Raw genomic sequence first — 21,954 nt, forward strand, 5'->3', positions numbered from 1 at the left:
TTGCTGTTTACTGGATGAAAAACTTGAGTTTATGGGAGAAAAAATAATGCTACCCTCGCCTGAGACCAACTAACTCAGCCACGTGGTGAAAAAGACCCATAAAAATTCCTGCATCCTTGATGAGATTTGATCTTGGGTCTTTTCCACCCAGTGTGGGGACAATGGTGATTATACCAACTGTGCTACGCATGAGGGAGAAGGGTTTGTTTGAGGAGTCTGGTAACACATTACTTTTCAATATAGTCTCCTTTGGAGTCAATACACTTTTTCAACCGATGCTGCAATGTGTTGATTCCTGCTACAAAGAAAGTTTTCTCTCGGACCTCCTGGAATGCATCCAAAGAATGGCATCACTGTCATTGGGAAAAATGGATGCCAGCCAAGTATTTTTTTCAAATTAAGAAATAGGTGAAAATCCAATGGTGCGAGACCTTGTGAATATGAGATTGTCCAAGATACCAATGCCAATACTCACATAGTGCACCAATGATAATGACAGACTTGTGAGCAGGTGTGTTGTCCTGGTGGATAGTGTACCACTATCTTTGACGCTTGGGCTACAAACTTTTCCAACATCCTCGTAAATAATAATAATATTGTTATTATTATTTACAAGTCTGAATTATTTATGGAATCTGAAGTCAACTGCATTAACAGGAAAAGAGAAAAGATACAAATTAGAATTATCAAATATTCTTTATGAATGAATGGTGTAACTGTAACAGTTATCTCCTCTACACTTCTTTGCACCCTCGAGCAGCATAGTGATTATAATCACTGTTTTCTTGCACCTGTTTTAAGTTCAAATCCTGTCAATGACACCAGGAATTCTTATGGATAATTTTCACAATGTAGCTGGGTTAGTAGGTGCGGATGAGGGTTGTATGGCTTTTTGTCCCAAAAATTCGGTTTTTTTGTAAAGAAAACACCAACTGAAAAACACATATGCAATTACCGACACTATATACTGATGCCTCACAGCCTTGAATACTTAGGTGCTTAAAAGACCTAATTTATTTGTTGAAATAGTAATTAAAACCTTTATTTTTTAGAGAAAATACACTAAAATTTTAATTTGTATATCATATAAAAAATTATATGCTTATACACAAACTCTACCAAATTATCTGTATTTTTTTTTTTCCTGTTCTACTACATAGCATTATTATTCCGTAATTTTAAAATGAATTATAAAAAATATGGTACATTAAATTTCATAGTATCATTAATTAATTAATACAAGCTTAATCCTTTAACAAATTATACTGATTATTTAAACCAACTATAAGGTTATCTTTATTTCCTTAAAACTTTTTTTTGAATTTTAATATTCATGTTTTTTTTTTATACTTGCCGATGAAATATCTTTTTTTATTACAATTTATATTATTAATCTAGTTTCAACATAATAAATTTTTATATTTTTGATATTTACAATTATACTATTTTAGATAAATATTACTGAAATCAACAGGAAACAGAAAAAATAAAAAATGGATTGCTAATTTTTCCCTCAACAGTACAGCCACTCCGAGGCTTACAAAGACTAATAGATTAACAGTAGCCACTGGCAGAGGTGAAAGTGATTCTTGCACTGCTTCTATTGGAATGAGCATAAGCCTGAAAAACAAGATGCACGATATTTCAGAGACAGCTGGGAGTCATTGCAGTACAGGTAAACGCATGAGTTGTGTTAGGGTAGCTAAGAATAGAAACAGGTGCATGTATACTTGCGTGTACACCAATGCTAGGAGTTTGGTAAATAAATTTGATGAATATGAGGTATAGCTCAAAGCATCAAAGGCAGATATTGTTGGGATATCAGAGACGTGGTGTCACACAGATGTAAGGAATGCAGAACTGGAATTTGGGGAGTACAATGTCTACAGAAAGGATAGACAGGATAGGAAAGGAGGAGGGGTTATTCTATTAGTTAAGAAACACATAAAATCCAAGGAAGTGAAGCGAGTCGACATCGCCACTGGACAGTGCAGTGTCGAGTCAGTTTGGTGCTACATAAGCATTGGGAGATCAAAATTGAGAGTAGTGTGTTATAGGCCTAATGACTCTGATGAATATAATAAGAAACTGTACAGAGAAATAGAGTGGGCCAGTACATCAGAGAGTCTTATAATGGGGAATTTTAATTTCCCAGATATTGACTGGAATTTGTGGGTTGGTCACTCACACACTAGCAAGGCTTTTGTGGATTTATTGGATGATTGTTTTCTACATCAGCATGTTCGGGAGGCAACTAGAGGGAGTAATACTCTTGATTTCATTATCAGTAGTGATTCTTCATGTAATAAGAATCTGCAGATAAAGGAACCACTAGGTGGCAGTGATCACAGTGTGTTGAAGTGGGATTTACTCAAAGAGGTAACTACCATCAGGGGTAAAGGGAAGGGTTATTGCTTTCGTAAAGGCGACTACGATGGTCTGAGACAGTATTTAAATTCTATACAGTGGGACCAACTGAAGATGTTACCAACAGCAAACTCAAAATGGAAAGCATTCAAAGAACTTATCTTGGAAGCTACCAGGCTTTACATACCAACTAAGAAATATTGTTCAAAGTTTAGGCCTAAATGGATGTCAGATGAACTAATGAGACATATGGCAGAGAATAAAAATGCATCGGATACATATAAATTAATACGTGACACAGAAGCCTATGATAAATACAAGTTGATCTGTAACCAAGGTACAAAGGAGGTTAGGCAGGCAAAGGCCGATTATGAGAAATCTTTGGCAAGGGATGCAAAGAAAAACAGCAAAGAAGAAAGAACTCTAGAAGGAATGGGATGAATCAGATTGGTCCACTTGATATCAATGGGTCAACTGTTGATGATCCTGCTCAGGTAGCTAAGAAACTAAATGAATATTTTGCATCGACATTCCCACATGAAGAGTTATTCAGCAAGGGGAATGCCAGAGGTTTATTCAACTTTGGCAGTAAGCTAGAGAATCTTGTAATAACTGAGAGTAAAGTGGAGGAGAAATTGTTGAAGATAAACACAAGAAAGGCACCTGAGGTGGATGGGATCTATCCAGTTATATTAAAGGAGGCAGCAAAGGAAGTACGCAAACCCTTAGCCATAATTATGAGAGCTTCCTTTGACTCAAGGGAGGTACCCACAGACTGGAGATGTGCACATATGACCCCAATTCACTAAGGAGGATCAAATTCTGACACAAGTAGTTATAGACCTGTGAGTTTAACTTCTGTTCCAGGAAAATTAATGGAGGCACTGGTTAAAGAAGCACTGCAGGATCATGTAGACAAGACTTCAGTTACAGCTCGGACATAGCATGGTTTTGTTAAGGGGAACTCTTGCTTGACCAATTTGATTGGATACTATGATGCAGTCACAAAAGAACTGGATGCAGGGAATAACTTTGATATTATATACTTGAATCTTAGAAAGGCTTTTGATACTGTTGCACATGGAAGACTGCTGCACAAATTGTAGCATTGTGGCACTGGAGGCAAATTGCTGCTATGGATAAAGGGGTGGTTGAGGGAGAGAAGACAGAGAGTGGTAATCAATGGACACTGCTTATCGTGGACTAATGTTATTAGTGTAGTCCCTCAGGGCTCAGTATTGGGACCATTATTGTTTTCTGTATTTATAAATGATATTGATGATGGTATGTCAAGCTTAATGTCCAAGTTTGCAGATGATACAAAGGTTGGTAGGGTTGTTAAGGACACTACTGACGCTATGCTGCTGCAACAGGATCTGGAAAGGTTGAGCAGATGGGCTGAGAGGTGGCAAATGAAGTTTAACATTGACAAATGTAAAGTACTACATATGGGAAACAGCAACCCCAGCGCAACGTATCAACTCTGTGGTACTACACTGACAGTGGTAGAGAATGAAAGGGACCTGGGGGTGGTTGTGCAGGCAGATATGAAGTTCTCTGATCAGTGCAGACGGGCTGCAAGTGTAGCTCATGGTGTATTGTCAATGATATATAGGAATGTTTCTAGCAGGGATAAGGTGATTATTCACTTGTATAAGGCAATGGTCAGGCCACACCTAGAGTACTCTGTACTCATTTCAAGAAGGATGTAGAGCTGCTGGAACGAGTAGAGAAGGGCAACAAGATTAGTTAATGGAACAAAGGGATGATCTTACGAAGAAAGGCTTAAGTTTTGCAAGTTACAGTGTCTGGAGACTAGGCACCAGCAAGGTGATCTGATAGAGTTGTATAAAGCCTTGAATGGTTTGAGCATGCTCAATGCTAATGGGATTCTTCCTCTTGCTCAGAGTAATCACCTGAGAGGGCATAAACTCAAATTGAGGAAAGACAGATGTAGGATAGATGTGCGGAAATTTGCCTTTAGCCAGCGGGTAGTTGGTTGGTGGAACAGACTTCCATTCCTTGTTGTGGAAGTTGATAGCCTAAATATATTTAAGGCTCAGCTGGACAGGTATTTCGAACGAACGGAGGGGTGAAATGGAAGTGTGTTTTTTTTTTTTTTTTTGGCTGATTCTGCATAAGCTTGCTTTCTTGCATCATATGCCTCTACTAATGCTAATCCTACTCCACTTATGGAAATTCGACTTTACGTAAGCTTTTTTCCTGCCAGTGCAAACTTAAAAAAATTGTGGAAACATATTTTGCATCCCGTAGGAATAAATGGAGGTATCATGAAAATATCGTAATGTGAACACATTGCTTTTTTTTTTCTAATTCGTTCCAAGACCTCGGAAGTTGAAATTTTCGCTATATAACTAAGTTATTTATCTTTAGTAAAAAGGTCATTTTTATAACGGCAATTGCACTACACTTTCACCGTTATCATATGTTCCGTTATAAGAATCAATTTTGAATGAAATTGTGATATTTTTCTAAAACACATTTCTGGAGGTCACTATCATAAAAAAATTTGCACTTTCCCGTTTATTAGCCTTTTCTATTAGTGCAATCTATTATAAATGGGTAGTAAACTCAATCTTATTGCATTTGCAATAATACCAATAACTGGAATTCTGGGTTTTTACATTACATTATGGTGAAATGAGTTCCCCGTCACTGAAATCTTCAATCATATAAAAAACATAAATAAATTTTCAGAATCTTCTCTTCATTCCTATTTACTTATTACAATGGTGATGGGAAAGGGACCAACTGAAAGTGCAAGTTCTGGCAGTGCTAGGAAACGAAAAAATTGATTTATAAATGAAGATGATTAATTAAAAATTACGAAGCAGGACAAAGTTTAGTCATCTATTGCACAGAATTAGTCTTGCTTCTTCAACAGTGAATACTATTTTAAGAAACAGTGTGTGCATAAAAGAACACGTTGAAGGCTCAATAAATTTAAGGCCAACAGTGATCACAAAACAGCATTCAGGTGCTATATCAAAGATGGAAAAGCTATTAATAATATGGATGGAAAATCAGATTCAGAAGCAAGTGCCTGAATCCAATGCCCATTCACACAAAAGCAACAAGTATTTATGAAGATATTAAGGATAAGTAGGGCAAACCCCAAGCCAAGTTTGTGGCAAGCAACGGATGGTTTAATGGGTTCAAGCATTGCGCTGGTTTCCAAAACATTAAAGTATTCGCTGAAGTTACCTGTGCTGATTCTGCAGCTGCAGAGGAATTTTGTGATGTGTTGGAAAAAACACCTTCTAAATTTCCACAGTTCTCAACTTCCGCAGCAGTGTGCTTATCAGCTGGAGAGTTAATTCTGGCAACGATGCTCGAAAGGTAAAATTTGTTGACGTTATGTCTGTCTCCTCTCTCTTTTTGTAATTTTATAATTTTGAAATTATTTTAAATTTGTACACTTTTGTAATTTTTCCTGCACATGAGATAAAAAATTGAATAAATAATTCTATTTACATGTTCATTGAACATTTCTTTTTTGCTTCAATCAAATTCAATCAAATTTGTTTCAGTCAAATTTGCGAGTGCTGCATAATCATTTAGGGAAATTCCGACTTCCGTAGAGTTCCGTGTAACACAATCCTTATGTAAGTCGGGAAGTGGCTGTGCTTCTTTTCAATATGATTATTTCTATAACTCTGCAAATTAAAATATTCTTTAAAGAATACAAGAAAATGCGGCCCTATCTACATGTAACTGTCCCAGTAGTCTTAATTTTCATTCAACCTCTGAAGGATTGAATGAAAATTAACCCTAATATAAAGACTTCCACATTAAACAGGTCATGTTTATTCACTCAATAAAAACTGAACAACCATATAGATGTCCACTGTGGCCATGATGACTGCACACATTAACAAACTGATATGCAGATTAATTTTATTGGTTACAGAACAAATGCTGCTAAAGCACATACAAATTCAGGTGTGCGACCATTTTGTTAAATATTCAATCTTGTTGCAGACATCCTCAGGAATTATAGCTGAAAAAGACAATACACTGTTGATTATCGTAACTAAGCATTTGAAAATGTCATCTCTGATGGATTTGTTGGAGTAACCACTTCTCTTGAAGTGGTAGCCTCCGACATTGGAAGACTGGAGGCACACAGTCACAACACCAATTTAAGCATGGCTTTGTGTGTCCTAAAATGCCATATTTTCATATACTCCAAGTCACAGCCATAAAGGCAAAATTGTTAACTTTTTTCTCTTGTCCATCATAATCGAAGCTTGGCTGCTACTCAGCTACTCAAGTGCTTTGCATTAGCAAAATTTGCATCAGAAGAATGCAGACACTGGAACATACTTCACAGAACTCACACGTCCTTCATTTCACTTCACAGATGAGTCCCGGTATGTTTTTAGCCAAATTCTCTCTTTTGGGCTACTGTGGTGGGAAAGAGGAACTTGAAATACCACAGTAGGACTTCATCTATAGCACCAACCTCATGTTGATGCTATAGGTTAAGAGTTCATTCTGATGGACAAAGCTCAACCCCCATTGAGCAACAATAAGTTCGAAGATGAAAGTGTCATCCATATGGATTGGCCGACCTGCTCCAACAACCAGAAGCCCATCAAGACATCTAGGACACCCTAGGAAGAAGTATTGCAGTTTATCCTAACTGCCTAGTGACAATAAGTTGTGAACAGTTACACAAGAGTGGTGGTTGATTCTACAAAAACACAACGATACTTTGATTTTATCAATGCATCCCAAGTGGGGATACATCGAAAAATCCCAGGTGTTGGGAGATTGCTGGAGCCATACACGATGTTGTCTGTTCACAAGTCATCCACACAAAACAGCTTTTGCCACTGTTGTGACAGAAGCTGTTCCTACAAGCTTACAGTATTTTGCTTTTGATGTTTCATGTTCCAATAAAGTTGCAATTACTATTCTCCCTTGAGTTGCTTTGAACATTTGCAAGATATCGTGATTAGAACTTGGTTCCAGCTACATTATTAGGTATGTATGTCATTATATTTGTGAAAACATCATTAGTACAATGTGTGATACTCTAATTCTCATCAATGTACTGTTTTCAAAATGTAATGATAAGAACTTATTTTTCAAAAAAAGAAAGGCACTGATTATATACTTTATTAAGAAAAACATGTTACCTGAAAAGGAGAACCAAGTAGAAGATGTCCTTCAGGCTCCATATGAAAAGAAATATCTCCTTCTTCTTGTTGAAGGAAGTAATTAGTATATTCATGACCAGCTTTGCTTAGAGCTCTTTGAATGGCTTCTTCCCTATATCCTTCTCCTACGAGAGAAAAGAAATTGCAGTGCACAAACTTAACCTCTAGTTATGAAGGTTGTATCCTTCAACCTCTCTACCGGAAAGACTTTATGTTAATAGGTCTTTCCTTCGCACTCTAGATTAACAAACCACAAAATTTTTGGAAAAACTGATAGTTTGGGAAGCTTTTTTTTTTTCTTAATCAAATGAAGTTAGTATATAATTATAAATTGTTTGAATTACTCAGCACTCAACTATCTGATCATCACTAAGACAATATTATTTTATTCCTATACTACAAAATACAATACGTGGACGTAATGCACGAGTTGATTCTACAATTTTATGGTGTTGTTGTAGCTAGTTTTAGTTTGAATTTCAGCAGGGAAATTCATGATTGAGATTTATGTTCAATGGTATTTCCATGCTTGATTAGGAGACTTCACTAGACATGAGTTGCAGAACATTTGCAGTTTCTGCAAATGAAGAAATCAAATGAAGAATTATGTAATTATAGCTTTATAAATCATAACGCTGCCATAATAACAGTTTTAGATTTTTGAAACTGGAAAGTTTCAAAAACCAAATGCAAATTATAACCACCACTGTTTTAAACTATGAGCCCACCACTGCTTCAGATAATCTATAGCCTCCAACTTTATCTGGACGACATTGTGTTGAGTTTAGATATAGATTTAATGTACCAGCAGTTCCTCTAAGTGGTTAAAAAAATAAGGTTAGCAGTTTAAGATTTTGGTCAGAACAACTACAGCAATGAATTGTATAACCATTGTACAGGAAGAAAATCCAAATTGCTAGGGAAAGGAGAAAAAAAAACATTAAATGCTTCTCTGAGTCTGGATAATGGGGAGGCGGGGATATGATAAAAGTTCGTAAATGTTTCTTCTGTTCTGATGGAAGGTGTTTTTCACCTTAATGACAACTAAAATCGAAAAGAGAATATTATCATGGAACAAGCTCAAATTCTTAAAAATGAGAATACTCCCCATAATGTTATTCAAGACAAATCCTTGCAATGATGCAAGGGTTTGTCTACAATCCTGATTCCTTCTGCTACACACACATAATTTTATACCACAAAATCAGAGAAAAAGAATCAATGATTTTTACAAGAACGTATCATGTTTATTTTAGCGTTATGATTGATCACAAAAATCATCGATTCCACATTATGTCTATCTGTTTGTTGAAAATGCGACATAATCAGTTAATGATGAGGACAATAACCCCTTGCATTTGGGGTATCAGTGGTGTAGTGTGGTGTGAACCTAGAAATCGCACATATAATTACTATTTTTGCAAGCACACTATTAAACAATATAGTGATACTCAAAAAATTGCATCATCTCATTTTTTATGTTGTTTGTCCTTATACTGGCAACTAATGTTTTAGAAATAGCTGAAGGAACATAAATAAGTAATAACAATACATGACATATGAAACTATTAATTACAGAAAAATTTACTTTTATGCCTTATGGGTAAATATACAATGAAATAAGGGTGGAAATATTTATCAGCTTGGCCTGCACTTGTGGGTAGAAGGAAGCTGTTTTGTAGAAATGAGATACCTTTAAACAAAGGTGGTGCAAGGGTTTTTTCCAGTATTATTGATGATACCTTAACGGTTCAGGGAAACTGTTAGTTTGGGGGGACAGGGGTAATATAAATACACATTTATCTGATAATACTGGTAAAAGTAATGCTTACACATACCTCAAGAGTTCTTGTTTGTTACTCCAACAGATCATATCAGCAAGATGTTCTGAGGGCAGAAATGTTTCAAATGAGTGGGTAACTGTAATGACAGGGAAGCAAATTTAAATAATTTCAAGGGGTGTGTCAGGGTAGTTAACTATACAAGAACATGAAGTCTTAATTGTTTATATAGTAATGTCAGAAGTGTCGTCAATGAAATAAGTGAATTCAAACTGTTGATTAGGACAAATAAAGCTGACATAATAGGGCTTATGGAAAAGTGCTGCCACCTGGAAATAGCGGATGATGAGTCTCAGTATGGTATGGACAATGTATTTATGAAGAATAGCACAGACAGAAGGAGTGATAGGGTCATGCTTCTTATCAAAAGCAGCCCGAGTGCAATGAAAGCTTTCCCAGACTGAGACATTTCGCATGCTAGTATAGAATCTGTATGGTGTGAGAAGTTGGAAGCAAAGGTATAATGAGAGTAATCTATAAACCAGGTGATTGTGATTATGATGAGAACCTCTACATGCAAATAGAATGAGCAAGTAAGTATGAATGTTTTATTATGGGTGATTTTAATTTGCCTCTAATTGATTAGAGCAAATGGTAAGGAAACTCAACATGGGGGCCAAAATTTTTAAATCAACTAGATTATTATTTGTATGAAAATGTAAGGGAAAGTACTACAGAAAAGAATATTCTAAATGTGATCATTATGTATGAACCAGATGACATAATAGGGCTGATAGTACAGGAACTAGTAGCAGGAAATGATCATGGAGTTCTACAATGGATGAAGAGAGAGAGGTAGCAGTAGCTAAAGGCAAAGAAATGGGTTATAATTTCAGGAAAGGAAATTATGACTGCTTAAGGTGCTACATGGTCTCAATTAACTGGGTAGATATCTCACAGAGAGCAAATACAACTGAATTATGGTATACTTTTAAAACATTAATCACAGAAGCCTTGAATGCATATATACCATTAAAAAAATACTCTACGAGGAGGATTCCAAGTTGGATGAATAATGAAGTTGCCAGATTACTTGAGCAGAAAAAGACAGAATGGGAAAGTTACAGAGCAATAAAAAGCACTGAAGCCTATAACAGCTACAAATTGATCTGTAATAGTGCTACAGAAAAGGTTAGGCTGGCAAAGGCAGATTATGAGAAATCACTGGCAAAGAGTGGGGATAAGGAATTCTTCACATTTATAAATGCAAAGAAGAGAAGGACAAACTAGATTGGACCTTACGTAATGAACATGAGATAGTATTAGATACACCAGCTGAAGTGGCAGATGAACTCAACAGTTACTTTGCATTGATATTCACAGAAGAGAAACCCTGTATGTCAATGAGAAATTATGGGAGTAAAGTTGAAAAATATGTAATTAATGATATTGAAGTTTCACAATTATTATTTTATAAAATAACTTTCAAGCCTACAGAACAAGTTAAAGCTTATGGGGCTGATGACATATATCCTATAATTTTAAGCGAGGCGGCAAGTGAGTGGGCTGAACCATTTAGGCTAATTATGAGAGCATCACTGGACCCAGGAGAGATTCCGTTGGATTGCAAAAGTGCCAATATATCCTCATTACATAAAGGCGGTTCTAAGAGTGTAGTGGGAAATTACCGACCGGTCATCTAACTTCAGTATTAAGAAAAATCATAGAGGCAATGATCAAGAGTGGAATTCAGGATCATTTGGATAGAAATGGAATTCTGAAGGATACGCAGCATGGTTTTGTAAAGGGAAAATCATGTTAAACAAATGTCAAAATAGCCAAAATCTGGTTGGCTATTTTGACAGGGTCACTCATGAGCTAGATTTATGGAATAATTACAACATTGTTTATTTGGATTTCAGCAAAGCATTTCACTCAGTCCCACAGGAGCAGTTACTTTATAAGCTGGATCAGGTTGGAATCACAGGGAAAATCCTTAGAGGGAAAGCAGGATGGTTTCAGGACAGGAGGCAGAGAGTTGTGATAAATGATTATTCCTCAGATTGGGTTAATGTAAGAAGTGGTGGTGAAGGTAAAGAAAGCCAACACAAGAACGACGAGAAACATCGGATAACTTACACGGAAAATTAGTTTCCCGATATGGCACTCTAGCACTGCTTGCTTGATAAACAGACAGTAGGTGTTATCGGTTGATTGGTTGGAGATTTATCTGTCGCATCAGCATCTATGGCCATAGTGCACCAGGTGTTATCGGTCTGGAGCAGAAGTCGAGAACGATATATTGACTGACAGGTAGGCATAACAAATGATGAGCTGATTGGTGCGTGAACACAACACACGATAACATCGGTTTAGTAGCACTTAGAAGCACTAATGGTCACTTGCCTCAATGGTAACTTGCCCTAATGAATGCTTTCCATAATGGTGAAAAAAAGGCCAGGATACCTCCACTTGAATCCCATGGGAGCTTGAACCCTTCCCGAAGTGGAGGGGGGTAACCTAACCCTTTTTCTTTAGAATCACAGTCATATTTAGAAATACATTCATTAAAAAATAAATTTTTTTATGACTGTATTTTTATTTTCTTGTTCAATAATATGCTCTAATGGTGAAAAAATCTCAGGTTATCTCCACTTGAATCCCATGGGAGCTTGAACCCTTCCCGAAATAGAGGGGTTCAAGCTCCCATGGGATTCAAGTAACCTAACCTTTTTTCTTTAGAATCATGGATGGACTAGCACATAAATTGTTTAACAAAATATTAATTTTTTATTACTGTACTTTTATTTTTAAACACTCGTGCAGATACAAACGTATCATAATGTCAATCAACACCTCAATAGCTATTCACTATATATATACAGTCGATTCCAGTTATTTGGGACACATCGGGACTAGACATTTTGGCCCGATTCAGCGGCTGCCCCAATTATCCGAAGTTTCACATAAATAGTTAAAAATGCAATGGACCCCCCCCCTTTACAATTGGTTCACTGTACAATCAAATCATGTTACGACGTGTGTTGTTTGGTTTTTAGGAGCATTAGCAACTAAGGCCATATTGCTCCGGGAATATGCGGCGGTCATTCTCTGACCTTTCCGCATCCTCCGTATTTGGTGGTGACAGGCTCGAACCCCGGTCTAATCAAGAAGCGTGTGCTACGCACTGCTGCTCCTTCCCACCTGGCTACGGAGGCGCCTCATGTTACGATGGACTCACCATAATAAAGTACTGTTCACTATACGATGTGTAGTAAGCGCCGGTCATTGTGATCACGTTTGTGAATTGAATTTTAATTCTATTAAACAGCGATTCTAATTAGCGAAAATAGGAGGAATATTATCCACAGGCTATAAAAGTAAAGATATATTAAGCACAAATTTACCCTTTATTACCTTACCAATTAAAAAAATAAATGATATGTGAAAATCAGAAGAACATACGTGATAATCAGAATAATTAATACGTACTGTAGTATGTACATACTAACTAGTTGACATTTCTGTTCACTGACGTTTGTGGGGTGGGGATTAAAATTTAAAACAGTAAAAAGATAAGCAATCAATAACAAAGAACACAGCACGCACAAATTGCAAGTAACACGATATGTGCAAGTGAGATGGAGTAACAAGTTACAAATTTTAAAAATAGGAATTTAGAGAAAATTCTGAAAATTAATTTTTTTATATGATTGAAGATTCCATGGGAGTGTAAACATATTTCACCATAATAAACCACAGAATTCCAGCTGTCGGCATTATCGCAAATTCAATAAGATCGAGTTTACCACCCGTTTTTGATAGATTGCACTAACAGAAAAACCCAATGAACAGGTAATTGCTAATTGTTTTATTGTTTTGTGGCTGTGACCTCCAGAATTTCGACCGAACTACGTGGTATGGTCACAGACAATCATAGGATAATCTCCAGTGCTGCGGTCTCTTGCCCTGATTAAGCAAAGTAAACCCTGGCTATTTTCTCGATTGGGTTCTGTTTTTTAAGGTTTGCCCCAAATAAACGGCTGCCCGATTAACCAGTGGTCCAAATAACCAGAATCCACTGTATATAAAGAATCTTTCTTTCTTTTCCTATTATTTCCTAACCTAACGTTTAAGTTTAGGTTACGAAATATAAGGAAACCTCTTCTATTATTTCCTAACCTACCATTTAAGGTCAGGCTATGAAATATAACGAAAAATAAAGAAACCTTTTCCTTTTTTCGTAACCAAAGCTAAATCAACAATATAGTAAAAACACTCATGAACTCCAAAAATCTGCTTTTAATAATGAGAAAAAAAAATAATGAAGAACAAAAAAATGAACAGAACGAAACTTTTATTAATTTAGTTTTCATAAAAAAATCAACCAATGTTTTATTTTCCTTACAAATTTCTTCCATCTTTAAAAGATTCATTGCTACTATTACCTGTTTACTGTTCAACACAAAACTATTATGCACTGTTCTTTACTCATAAATACACATTATAATGCCAACCAATGACTACACAATAGCTTGTCTGTCGTGCCCACCACCAATCATTTCATCATTTGCCACACTTATCTGTCAATCAATATATCTGTCTCGATTTCGGCTCCAGACTGATAACACCTACTGTCTGTTTACTGAGCGAGCAGCACTGGAGTCCAGTGTCGGGAAACTAATTTTCCACGTAAGTTATCCGACGTTTCTCGTCGTTCTCGTGTTGGCTTTCTTTACCTTAGCTGAAGTGAGGTTCCGCAAGGATCAGTATTGGAACCACTGTTGTTTTTGATTTTCTTAAATGACATTGATGAGGATAGAGGGTGTGATGTCTAAATTTGCAGATGATGTAAAGATTGGTAGAGTAGTTAATGATCACAGATAAGCAGAGCTTCTTCAGAGTGACCTAGACAGACTTCAGGGATGGTTAGAAAAGTGACAGCTATGCTTTAATCCAGCAAAGAGCAACGTCTTACACCTGGGGAACAGTAACCCCAAAATATCTTATACACTTGATGGAGTTGAACTAAAGTCAATAGTGGAAGAAAGGGACTTGAGAATTACAATATGGTCAGACATGAAGTTCTCCAAGCATTGTAGACAGGTTGAAGGAAGGCCTTTGGTCCTATTGATGATTTATTGAACATTTGCTAGTAGAGATAAGGATGTCATAATCCCATTATACAGGGTGTCTCAAAAATACACAGCATAACTTCAGGAATGAGTTCCTCATATGTAGACAATAAAAATATTTCATATCAACATAGTTCCGGAAATGCTTGGTTTCCTAGTTTTGAAGGTCTGTCTATGACACTTAACTGTTCACATTATCTTATAGTAATTGTTCAAAATGTCCACCTTCTGCCTGAATACAGGCCTCACATCGATGTCTCATGGACTCGCGAAGATGATGCCAAATTCCTGGCATGTTTCGTATTGTCTCACAACCTGCCACAATTCGATTGCAGAGAGTTTCCACATCAGCTACCGGAGTCGAATACACCAATGACTTTAAATGGCCCCACAAGAAAAAATCTAGTGGGTTTAAATCATGTGAGCACGGAGGCCAGGCAGTTGGTACACCTCTACCTATCCACCGACCAGGAAACCTTTGATTCAGGTAATTGCAGGCTAGGTGGCAGAAATGTGCAGGAGCGCCATTGTGCATGAAGTGTGCTTGTTGATGAATGATCAGTGGCGTGTCGTCCAAGAAATCAGGCATGCTGTTTTCCAGAAAGTTTCTGTGCGCCTGCCCTGTGAGTTTGTTTGGAAGTACATGGGACTGAACTTAACTTATCACCAAAAACACCTGCCCAGATATTGAGGCTGAACCGCTGTTGGTGATGTGATGGAAGAATTGCATGTGGGTTTTCCTCAGCCCATACATGCTGATTGTGAAAGTTTTGGATTCTGTCTCGTGTGAACTGTGCTTCATCTGTGAATATCACTAAGGCAGGAAAGTGAGGAGTTGTACCACACTGCTGCAAGAACCACTGGCAGAACATTACTTGTGCAGGGTAATCTGCTGGAGACAAGGCCTATACCCGTTGCAGATGGTAAGGATACAGTTGGTGTTCTCGCAACACTCTCCAAATAGTCGAACGTTGAACAGCCAGTTGCGCTATTCTGTGTGGATTCCAGGAGTGGCATGCACAACATCCAAAACCTCCTCCTCTACTTCAGGAGTGGTAGACCTTGGCCATCCTCTGTCGGCAGCATGAGGTGTAAAGGTCCCATGTTCACAAATGTGGCAATGGATACCTTCAAACGTTTTCCTGTCTGGACATTTTCGTTCTGGGAACTTTTTGTGGTACAAACAATGAGCCTCCAGAGCAATGACATCCGCCAAACCGTATATAAAGTGCATATCCGCTTGCTCCTGATTTGAGTACATGGTCGAAATGAAAAACCACCAGATTCTGTCAGTACCTTGTGATGAAGGAAATTGCCTGCGGGTGATAAGACATTCCGGTTAATAACTCGGGAACCATGCATTTCCGGAACTATATTGATATAAAATATTTTTATTGTCTACATATGAGGAACTCATTCCTGAAATTATGCTGTGTATTTTTGAGACGCCCTGTATAAGGCTATTGTTAGACCGCACTTGGAATACTGTGTTCACAAGTGGAGACTGCACCTAAAAAAAAAAAACATTGAGCTTCTTGAAAGGGTTCAGAGATAGGTAACTAGCCTGGTGAGATCGACAAAAGGGCATCAATATGAGGAAAGACTTCTAATATGTGGGTTGCAGAGAATCAAAAATGAATGCAGGTGACATTTTCACGGTTATAAATGAATCTAGAACTAGGGGCCATAAATTCATGTTACAGAGAGAGATGTTTAGACTGGATTGCAGGACACACACTGGCTAAAGGCAAACTTCCGTACATCTATCCTACAACTGTCTTTCCTCAATTTGAATTTATGCCCTCTCAGGTGATTATTCTGAGCAAGAGGAAGAATCCCATCAGCACTGAGCATGCTCAAACCATTCAAGGCTTTATATACCTCAATCGGGTAACCTTGCAGGTGCCTACTCCAAACACTGTAATTTGCAAAACTTAAGCCTTTCTTCGCAAGAGCAATCCTTGGTTCCATTCACTAATCTTGTTGCCCTTCTCTTCACTTGTTCCAGCAGCTCTACATCCTTCCTAAAATGAGGCCTCCAGACCTGTATACAGTACTCTAGGTGTGATCTGACCATTGCCTTATACAAGGAAATAATCACCTCCTTATCCCTGCTAGAAAAATTCCTATATATCATCGACAATACACCATGAGCTACTCTTGCAGACCATCTGCAAGAGTAGACGGTCTGCTCAGAAAACTTCATATCTGCCTGCACAAATACCCCCAGGTCCTTTTCATTCTCTACCACTGTCAGTGTAGTACCACAGAGTTGTTACGTTGCTCTGGGGTTACTGTTTCCCATATGTAGTACTTTACATTTGTCATTGTTAAACCTGTATCAGCTCTTTAACCAGTGACTCCATTATTTTCCCAGGAACAGAAGTTAAATAACAGGTCTATAATTATTTGTGTCACCCTTTGAAACCCCTTTTGTGAACATGTGTGGGAATATATTATTTGAATAACCCCTCATGTGTGGGAATATATTATATATAGGGTGAGTCATAAATATGTATAATGCCACTCTTATGGAGGTTTTTTGGTTTCAGACTGTTGCTTTGAGTCACAAACAAACGGTGACACTTCATTTTCTTATTTTTGTTCTTTAAATTTTTTGTGCAGCTGCATAAAAATAAATATAAATAAGAAATAATTACAGTTTATAATGTTTTGTATATATAACCATCAGAATACTGACATACTTATGAATCACCCTGTATATAGTTGGTCCTTGAGGTTGTCGCAGACAATCTCTCAGATAGGCCAGACAAGTTGTACTTGCTATATGGGAGTCTAAAACACTGATGGAACTGATATTCGAGTGATACTCAAATCAAGTGGACCCAATTTCAGCGAAGTCCAGATGGTCTGTGACAGCAAATCCTCTGCTTGCACCTTCACGATGGTGGGACTATTAGTAATCCTGGGTATAACCCCCATGTGCAAGCACACAGTGGGTGACCACCCAAGTATGAACCAACATAAGCAGGGGTCAAGGTGTCGCATCCACTACACATGGAGGAATGCCACCCCTCTGTGCTACCAGACAATACTAGGTGGTAGATGACTCTCATCAACCAGTACAATACCACCACTTTGCTTATTGGAAGCTTGAGTGGAACCTACGTTTAGTCTCCAGAGCTAAGTTCCAGTCAACCCTTCCCCATCTCTTCCATCATGCAGTATGACTGATGTCTTTTGAGGTTATGAAGGACATCATGGCAAGATCCAATCTTCTTTACATTTCGAGGGTATAGCTCTAAAACGGTGTTTGCAGGCCGGCAGCTAGTTAGTACACTGGACTGAACCTATTGGTAAATCTCTAGGAGGCTTGGGGATCAGCTAGTGTATAATCTTGCTACCTCTACTCTACTCTGCCAGATTGTGACTGGAGGAAGTCCGAATAGTGTGTATGGGGGGAGGGGGAGCATTGTCGAGGCCACATTATGTCAAGGATCTGGGTATATTCTTACCATGTGTACACCATATCCAAAAATTTCATTACTTCGTACAGTATGTCCCTCCCCCCACCCAATTTTTCTTACTATTGAATACACCATGAATTGTCAAACTAATAGAGTAAGCTGCGAAAAGATCTAAACCTCCCAAACACTTCCTAGTTCATTTCACAACATGGTCCCAATTCTAATCTCAATGATATCCATTTCCACTTGCAGTCTGCCAAACCCCATGTGCTTTTTCTGACAGAATCTCAGTTATCAGTTGATTCAATTACTGCTCATCTCAGTTGCCCAAATTATTCACTATATGATTCCTTTCGCTTCAAAGGTGGCATTTTGCATATGTCCATTCCGATATTCCCTGTCAGAGACTTGGTAATTTGAATTCTCCTCTTTTGGATCTTCTCTGGCTTAAAATCTCTCTCTATCTCATTGTGTCAAATTCATCTGTTGTCTCTACCGTTCTCCCAACTCCACTAATCACTTGGAGCTCTTTGACTTCCTCTCTTTGCAACTTGAATTTCTCCAGTCCAATTTTCCCAACAGTCAGATAATTTTCCTTGGTGATGTTCACAACTGCAGCTGGCTTCCATTCTCTAGTCACACAGACCCAGCTGGTCGAGATGCTGAGGCTTTTGCAGTTACTAATGACCTCACACAGATTGTTCATTTATCTACCAGAATACCGGACAATTCTAACCATACAGCCAACAGCTTGATCTTTTTCTCACAAACAACCCTTCTAAGTACACGGTCAAAGTGAGTGGTCCTTTAGGCACCTCAGACCACATCTTGGTGATTGTCTCTTCTCCAATGGAGCCTTTATCTCATGGCAATTCCAAACCTCATGTTGTTTGGCATTACAAAAATGCAAAGTGAGATTTCTTTTCTTCTTTTCCTTGGTCAGATTACTGTTTCAAAACTTCTTATTTTTGTAGGAATAGAAGCTTTTATTCTACACTCCACTTTAAAATCTTGTCCTTTATCTAAACCTTGGTTTTTCAATAAATATGCTAAGGCTGTTCAAGAGTAGAATGTTGCATATCATAATTGACTTGTTTCCAATTCCTCAGTTACATTTTCTGCGTACACCTAAACTCGCAACAACTGTAAAGCAGTTATTAATCAGTCCAAACTAGATTTTGAACAAGCTAAGAGAAGAAAACTTGCTTCTTGCCCTAATGGTAGCCAAGCACTCTGGTCTCTTGCCAAAGCTATTGGCTGAAACTTTTACCCATCTCTGCTTCCACCTCTGTCAAAACCAGATGGTTCTATTGTCACTTCAGCCAAGGATAAAGCTGACCTGCTAGCATCCCATTTTTCTTCCAACTCATGTATTAATGATCTCAGTAAAACACTTCCCACCATTCCCAACATGCTCCATTCAATAACTCCTGTGGTCTTCCATCAAAAGGATGTCAAAAGAAATTTGATGTACCTTGATGCTAAGAAAACTTGATGGTATTTCTCCACTTGTTCTCAAACCTGTGCTCCTGAACTTATTCCTGTTCTTTGCCACCTTTTTTCACTTTGTTATTTCAAAGGTGTTCTTCCTTCTGCTTTGAAATTTGCTCATATCCAGCCACTTCCTAAAGAAGGTGACAAATCCCTCCCATCCAATTATCGTCCTATTGCAATTACCTCTACTCTTTCTAAAGTAATGGAGAAATCAATTATCCACCAACTCTTAAACTACCTAGAAACCTACCGTCTGATTAACGATCGCCAGTATGGATTCCATCAGTGCTGATCCACTGGTGATATATTAGCTTATGTTACCCATTTATGGACAAATTCAATGGAAAAGTTCGGTAAAACACAAGCAGTTGCTCTTGATCTCAAAGGCTTTCGCCTGTGTTTGGCATAAAGGTCTTCTAAACAAGCTTCCATCTTATGATTTGCCAACTGTTTTTTGTAATTGATTATCCACTTTTCTCTCTTACTGCTCACTGAGGGTGATGGTAGATGGCTGTCTTCTAACTTATCCACTAATGCTGGTGTCTTCCAAGGTTCAGTTCTTTCCCCCACTTTTTTCCTTTTGTATATTAATGACCTTCTACCATTGACCAGAAATCCTATCTATAAGACAGGACTAAAACTCAGTCCTGTCTTATATCTCACAAAAAGGATTCTTCTGCTCCTATACTTATCTTTGGTGACACTCGATTTCTAGGCAAGATGATATATCTGTTTTGGGGATTACCCTGCCTTCTAATCTCTCTTGGCATAAGCACATTACAAATATTTCTTTCTCTGCATCTAGAAAACTTGGTTTTCTCTTTTGCTCTTGGTGTTACTTTTCTTCCAAACAACTGTTCACTCTGTACAAATCATAAATCTGCCCCACCATGGAACATTGTTACCACATCTTGGGAAGTGCCCCTAAAACCTCTCTCAGGCTTCTAAATTCCATTCAGAAGAGGGCAGTTAGGTTAATTAATGACTCATCTCTAACAGAGTCTCTACTCTCTGTCTCAAAGATGCACTGTTCCTGCTGCATGCCGTTTCTACAGATACTTCCATGGGCACTGTTCTTCTGAATTGGCTTCCATAATTCCCGCTTTCTGTCTCAAAACAATCCAAAAATGTGCCACCACCAGCCAACCTCTATTTACTTAGGAAGGATGTCAATTTGCTTGAGTGTGTACAGAGATGCAACAAGAGGGGAATGAAGGGATCCTCTTACCAAGAGAGGCTAAAGTTCTGCAAATTGAAGTAGCTGGAGACTAGGCACCTGCGCGGTGATCTGATTGAGGTGTATAAGGCCTTGAATGGGTTGAGCACGCTGAATTCTGATGGGATCCTTCCACTTGTTCAGATTACGAACCTAAGGGGGCATAAATTCAAATTAAGAAAAGACAGATGTAGCATAGATGTGCGGAAATTTGCCTTTAGCTAGCAGGTGGTTAATTGCTGGAACAAACTTGCATCTGTCGTCGTGGAAGTTAATAAGTTGAATAAATTTAAGGAGGAACTGAACAGGCATTTGGAGGGAATGGTGTGATTTTTTTTTTTTGGCTGATGCTGCATAAGCTCATACACTTTCTTTCTTGCATCGCATGCCACTACTACTACTACTATTACTACTACTGTCCAACTTCAAACTCACAGAACCAACTTTTCATCTTACACATTTAATCATTCAATTGCTATTTTCGGGAACAACCTTCCTTCATACATATTTCCTGAAAATTACAGTCTACAGAAGTTCAAGACTAATGTCAACAAATATCTTCTTTTGTCTTCTTAACCTCAAACCCAAGCATGGCACTAAGTACTATAGGTTCTAATACCTCTTGTGGGGCTTAGAGGGGAACAGGTATCCTGTGTGTTATCAGACACTCAGCCTAAATCACTGATGGATCCAATATCTCTCTATTACAGAAGATTTAGGAGAAGTCCGGTTGGCCTGCCTCCCTAAAATCCACTCATGCACACCTTCTCGATGGTAAGCCCTATTACGTCACTTAGGTGGCAACGAACGTGTAGAGTGGTTCTCTTCAAGACGCCTAGTCAGCGTGAAGAGAAAAAGACCAAACCTTCCAGCATATGACAGCACAACAAAACAAATGGCCCTCAGTCCCCAGCTGCTTTCACTCTCCCTCTTACGGCAGCGAGAGGATCAGAGTAGAAGCAGAGGGTGCTAAGAATCTCTGGGTACGACCAGGCTGCCATGCACAGAAACTGAACTTGGCTTGTTATAACGTAAGGTCACTCATCGGTGAAGACAGGATATTAGAGCCGGATTGGTATAATGTAAGATCACTCATCGGTGAAGACAGGATATTAGAGCTGGAAAAGGAATTAGAAAATGTGAATTGGAATATCATCAGTTTGGCTGAAATCTGCTGTACACCAATGGAAACAGTGAAAGGAGTGAAGGTGGAGTTGGGTTTCTGGTCCATAAAGATTTTAAAAACAACATTTTAGAATTCAAAAGTACATCACCAAGGGTGTCAAGACTTAATACTCAAGATTTCTAAGTGGTACAAGCTAAAGATTATAATGATTTATGCACCAA

General features: G+C 38.0%; 1 protein-coding gene across 1 annotated transcript in view; it reads right to left on the reverse strand.

Annotated features, from left to right (window-relative positions):
* Nucleotides 1–21,954, reverse strand: part of LOC150079132 (annulin-like) — a 156,913-nt gene that overhangs the window by 38,283 nt on the left and 96,676 nt on the right. The window contains exon 11 of the mRNA XM_090382964.1: nucleotides 7,533–7,678. Coding sequence (XP_090239090.1) covers nucleotides 7,533–7,678 — 146 coding nt within the window. The remainder of the gene's footprint in view (nucleotides 1–7,532; nucleotides 7,679–21,954) is intronic.

Source organism: Mastigoproctus giganteus, chromosome 10, assembly GCF_048544385.1.
Source record: "Mastigoproctus giganteus isolate SK-2022 chromosome 10, ASM4854438v1, whole genome shotgun sequence".
NCBI classification, from domain to species: domain Eukaryota; kingdom Metazoa; phylum Arthropoda; class Arachnida; order Uropygi; family Thelyphonidae; genus Mastigoproctus; species Mastigoproctus giganteus.